The following is a 6,000-nucleotide window of genomic DNA, read 5'->3' as shown; positions in this document are numbered from 1 at the left end:
CACCCACTCCTGCAACACTCACACCCACTCCTGCAACATACACACACACACACACACACACACACACACACACACACACACACACACACACACACATGCACACCATTCACACATCTCAATTTCTCTTCCACGCTCAGTCATTACCCCCTTTAGGCTGAAATGAACCACCAGTCCACCACCCACAACCTCAACCTACACCGTTCGACGTGCTTCCATGAACTTCCTCCATATCCAAAGTGAGCCTTTCAGGGCAACCTGGGCCACTCTGTCACACAACCTCCTTCTTTCTGTCCCACACACTCCAAGCCGAGCAAGAAATGCAGAAAAGGAATTGCCAATATACCCTCTACACCCCACCTCAAATGGATGACAAGAAACTCGCCAACCCTTCTCCCGACACTCTGCCTCCAGCTCACTGTACTTTCCTCTCTTCCTCTCATGCACCTCCTCCATGTTCTCTTCTCAAGGTACAGACAATTCCCCTTAGATGACCTGTCTTGTTGCACCTGACCAAATGACAATGTCAGGCTGCAACCTTGTCACACAGATCTCCTCTGGGAATACCAGGTGTCGCTTTAGTTCTGCCACCACCTGCCAATCACAATCATCTGACAGCCCACTTGCTTTTCACCTTTTACCACTTGGCCCTCTTTGACAAACAACACCTCTCCCCCATCGGTCTCCTTCTCCACTCTTCTCTCTCTTGATCTCTGCACCTCTTGTTGCACCATCTGCACTACCACCGCCAGCATCTGATCGTGCCGCCAGTTGTATCTTCCATGCTGCACAGTTACCAAACCTCCACACAAATAGAGGTTTATATACACACGCACACACACACACACACACACACACACACATATACATATCACTGAACTACTCCTTCAAACTTTTGTGAAATCGTACCAAATTTCTGGTATGCACCTATCTCTCCGGTGTGTATGTCCTAACTGTATTTGATTTGAAATTTTTTGAAAAATGTTTTTATTTTTATTTAGATTTTTTTTTTTGGAAAAAATGTTTTTTTTTCAACTTCAATTGTTTATAAAATGTAATATCATGTGTATTACAAATACATTTGTGCAAATACATTTGTACAAAAATAATCGCTCAAACTTTTGTTTCCGTGGTTGTGACGTGTTTTTAATAACATGGTGCTGAGGTGTTTTGAATTACGTGTTGGTGAGGTGTTTTGAATTACGTGGTGGTGAGATGTTTTGAATTACGTGGTGGTGAGGGGTTTTGAATTGCTTGGTGGTGAGGTGTTTTGAATTGCTTGGTGGTGAGGTGTTCTGAATTACTTGGTGGTGAGGTGTTTTGAATTATGTTTTGGTGAGGTATTTTGAATTACATGGTGGTGAGGTGTTTTGAATTACATGTTGGTAAGGTGTTTTGAATTACGTGGTGGTGAGGTATTTTGAATTACGTGTTGGTAAGGTGTTTTGAATTACGTGGTGGTGAGGTATTTTGAATTACTTGATGGTGAGGTCTTTTGAATTACGTGGTGGTGAGGTGTTTTGAATTACGTGTTGGTAAGGTGTTTTGAATTACGTGGTGGTGAGGTATTTTGAATTACTTGATGGTGAGGTCTTTTGAATTACGTGGTGGTGAGGTATTTTGAATTACGTGGTGGTGAGGTGTTTTGAATTACGTGTTGGTAAGGTGTTTTGAATTACGTGGTTGTGAGGTGTTTTGAATTACTTGATGGTGAGGTCTTTTGAATTACGTTTTGGTGAGGTGTTTTGAATTACGTGTTGGTACGGTGTTTTGAATTACGTGGTGGTGAGGTGTTTTGAATTACTTGGTGGTGAGGTGTTTTGAATTACTTGATGGTGAGGTCTTTTGAATTACGTTTTGGTGAGGTATTTTGAATTACGTGATGGTGAGGTGTTTTGAATTACGTGGTGGTGAGGTCTTTTGATTTACGTGGTGGTGAGGTGTTTTGATTTACGCGGTGGTGAGGTGTTTTGAATTACGTGGTGGTGAGGTGTTTTGAATTACGTGATGGTGAGGTCTTTTGAATTACGTTTTGGTGAGGTGTTTTGAATTACGTGTTGGTAAGGTGTTTTGAATTACATGGTGGTGAGGTGTTTTGAATTACGTGGTGGTGAGGTGTTTTGAATTACGTGTTGGTGAGGTGTTTTGAATTACGTGTTGGTAAGGTGTTTTGAATTACATGGTGGTGAGGTGTTTTGAATTACGTGGTGGTGAGGTGTTTTGAATTACGTGTTGGTAAGGTGTTTTGAATTACATGGTGGTGAGGTGTTTTGAATTACGTGGTGGTGAGGTGTTTTGAATTACGTGGTGGTGAGGTGTAATCGTCCCAAACTTCCAGTCTGCACCTCCTCCTCCCGTATGTATGTGCTGAGGGGTTCTTTTTTGAATTTCAAAAATATTTTTTCAACCTAAATTGCTTATAAAAATGTAATATCACAAAACTACAAAAATATTAATTTTGTGCAAAATAATTGTTTGTATTATGATTGGTGTAAATCATGACAACACAGCAACTCAAGTACAGTCATTATCCTCAGCTAAAACAAGCCGTTCCTCTGTAACGATGTGTGGTTGTACGTGGTGGTAAGGGGACATTGAATTGGAAAATTGTAGAATCTGTTTGAGTGTTGCTATTCTGAGAAGTGCAGTTCAAAAATGCCTTTCATGGCCTGATTGCAAAATGTTATTTGTCTTGAATAATGTTGTTCATATGAATGACTTGGTGGTTGTAATTCTGCAGGACACGGATCACAGACCAGGTCACACACAGAGCAGCGTTGTTATCACATCGGTTCTCAGACCTCCTTTAACAACAGTGCCCTGGACCACTTTGAGTAGTCGCAATGCCACGTGATCCCTGTGATGTGCAGAAAAGCAATTCCATCTTGCCCTGTTTCATATTCATTGAGGTGAGCTCCTCTATTGCAGAGAAAACAACTTTCCCATAGAATGGTATGGGTGGCCTGTTGATTTGCCATGTATCATATTAAACCTGATCCAACTATGATGTTAAGATTGGATAAAAATACTCGCTAGGATAAGTCTGCTATTATTTATTACAAAGCAATGGTGAAAAGCACTTTATTCACAGGTCTTGGATTCATCAAAGGCAAAAGGGCATGTATTCGTATTTACAGCAAAAACAAGCAAAGTAAAAAAAAGTACAAAAAGAGCAGACTTATCCTAGCGAGTATTTTTATCCACTCTTAACACATACAACGACACAAGCAAGGTACCTGCATTCATTCCGCGAAGAAGAAAGGAAAGAATCATAAAAAGAGGCAGTCTGGAGTAAAGGAATGACTCCTCGCTACTCGCTCACCTCACCCAGCCCAACGGGCCGGGGGTGGGGGAGGGGGGCGGGGGGAAGTTATGATGAGGGCGGTTGAGTGTTAATGTGGTTACAGTAATATGTGGTGTAAATGTGATGATAACGTGTGGCACACCAGAGCCTCCGTGGGACCACTGCGCCTTCACCTTGCGTTTCCCTCGCTTTGTGTTCCCTTTGCCTTGCGCTCCCCTCGCCTTGCGCTCCCCTCGCCTTGCGTTCTCCTCGCCTTGCGTTCTCATCACCTTGCGTTCTCCTCGCCTTGCGTTCCCCTCGCCTTGCGTTCCCCTCGCCTTGCGTTCCCCTCGCCTTGCGTTCCCCTCGCCTTGCGTTCCCCTCGCCTCGCGTTTCCCCTCGCCTTGCATTTCCCTCGCCTTGCGTTTCCCTCGCCTTGCTTTCCCCTCGCCTTGCGTTCTCCTCACCTTGATTTCCCCTCGCCTTGCGTTCTCCTCGCCTTGCGGTCTCCTCGCCTTGCGTTCCCCTCGCCTTGCGTTCCCCTCGCCTTGCGTTCCCCTTGCCTTGCGTTCCACTCGCCTTGCGTTCCCCTCGCCTTGCGTTCCCCTCGCCTTGCGTTCCCCTCGCCTTGCGTTCCCCTCGCCTTGCGTTCCCCTCGCCTTGCGTCCCCCTCGCCTTGCGTCCCCTCGCCTTGCGTTCCCCTCGCCTTGCGTTCTCCTCGCCTTGCGTTCCCCTCGCCTTGCGTTCCGCTTGCCCAACTCTGGACTCAGTGTAGCTTGTCCTGGACCCAACACGGCACAGTGTGGTTTGTTCCGGCAATCTTTGAGCAGGCAATACTCGTATTGGGGCTTCCCTGGTGTGCACACAACGGCAAGCTTGTATTGAGGTATCCCTGAAGTGCAAACACCAGCAGCTTGTATTTAGCTGCTTCTTTGGCTTTATACTGGCCTCGCAGGCATGGCTTCCAAGCAAGCACAGTCCATGCGAGCATCTTCCAATGTGTGCAGCCTTTCCCCATTGGTGTGCGTCAAGCAAAGGGTGGTTCACATGATGGAGCTGGTGGAAAGTACCATCGGCCTGAGGAGGTTTTTAAACATAGCTCCTACTTCTCCCCTCCCGTACAAAGTGGTGAGGCGAGTCCCTGACCCCTCTCCTCGCACATGAATGCTCCTCTGTACTGTACGTATATCAAGCGGCTCGTCGCTCAACTTGCATGACAGTAAGCAGTGCGCTTGAAAAGACGTTTAGGTTCCCTGCAGAGCACTTGGCATGTTTGAGAAGTCATTGTCCCTTGTGACGCATGTGGAGGTGTCGTCAGAATGTGAGACGACCAATCCTGAGGATTATTGCGAATAAGATGATTTGTTACTAATATGGGATTCGGTTCAGAAATTCCATGAATAAGAGTCGGTTGGCGCAGGCTCTTTCTGCTCACCGCAGATCAAATTATCCCAGATAATAGAGCTTACATTGGAACTGGTTGCTAGGCAATGGTAACAAATACCTCTTCCACCTCTTATTTTATAACTTTTACCGTATTTATGTTCATTTAAATTATTATAGCTCTAAAGTTTTAAACAGACCTCATTCTAATCACTATTTTTGGACTTACTTGAGTTATTTAGTTTGCAAAATGAAAACGAGACAAAAGAAGCAAATTCAAGTGATTCCTTTGTCTTTCTCTGATCTATAATGTGCTTAAGCGTTGATATGTTTTAAATACCAGTGGCCCCGTTGGTCCATTGTACCAAATTTTAATTGGTCTTCACGGCCTTGTAGCATAACTGCCTGCCGGACTCAAGGGGATCTTTTGGGTGGTCAGAGACTTTTGGGTCCTCAGAGTCTTTTGGGTCTTTGTCTTTTGGGTCATCTGGGTCTTCGATGTATTTTGGGTCATCTGGGTCTTTTGGCTCATCTAGGATGTTTGGGTCCTCAGAGTCTTTTTGGTTCTCTGGGTGTTTAGGGGGTCATTGAGGTCTTTTGGATCCTTGGAGACTTCTGGGTATTTTGGGTCATCTTGGTCTTTTTGGGTCTTCGGGGACTTTTGGGTGTTCTGGGACTTTTGGGTCATCATGGTCATTTGGGTCTTTTTGGTCTTTGGGGACTTTTGGGTCATCTGGGTCGTTTTGGTGCTTGGGGACTTTTGGGTCATCTGGGTCTTTTGGGGAATCTGGGTATTTTGGGTCCTTGGAGACTTTTAGGTCCTCGGTGACTTTTGGGTCATCTGGGTGTTTGGGTCTTTAAGGACTTTTGGGTCATCTAGGTATTTTGGGTCCTCGGGGATTCTTGGGTCTTCGGGGACTTTTGGGTCATCACGGACTTTTTCGGTCCTTGGGGACTTTGTGGTCATCTGGTTTTTTTTGGGTCATGAGTTGCTTTTTGGGTCCTTGGGAACTTTTAGGTGATTTGGCTCCTTCAGAATTTTTGGGTCCTTGGGGATTTTTGTGTGATGTGGTTCCTTGGGGACTTTTGGGTCATCAAGGATTTTTTGGGTCCTTGGGAACTTTTGTGTCCACGGGGTCTTTTGCGTGATTTGGGTCCTCGGGAACTTTTGGGTCATCTGGGACTTTTGGGTATCAAATGTTAAAGGGTCTTCCAAGGTCTAAGGTGTCTCGGCAGTCTAAAGGGTTAAAATGTACATTTGAATAGTACGTAATTAATTAATAGACATAAGTAATTAATAGGCACGAAAAGTATGCCTCACACACACACACACACGC

The 6,000-nt window shown here is 45.2% G+C and overlaps 1 protein-coding gene across 1 annotated transcript in view; it reads left to right on the top strand.

Moving 5' to 3' along the window:
- LOC137421586 (phospholipid phosphatase-related protein type 5) overlaps positions 1-6,000 on the top strand; it is a 98,509-nt gene that overhangs the window by 19,450 nt on the left and 73,059 nt on the right. The window contains exon 2 of the mRNA XM_068107790.2: positions 2,738-2,906. Coding sequence (XP_067963891.1) covers positions 2,841-2,906 — 66 coding nt within the window. The 5' untranslated portion in view covers positions 2,738-2,840. The remainder of the gene's footprint in view (positions 1-2,737; positions 2,907-6,000) is intronic.

The sequence above is a fragment of the Myxine glutinosa genome, chromosome 2 (assembly GCF_964187855.1).
Source record: "Myxine glutinosa chromosome 2, kmMyxGlut1.1, whole genome shotgun sequence".
In the NCBI taxonomy this organism is placed as follows: Eukaryota; Metazoa; Chordata; class Myxini; order Myxiniformes; family Myxinidae; genus Myxine; species Myxine glutinosa.
The sequence above is the reverse complement of the archived record's forward strand: the minus strand, read 5'-3'. Positions and strand labels throughout refer to the sequence as shown.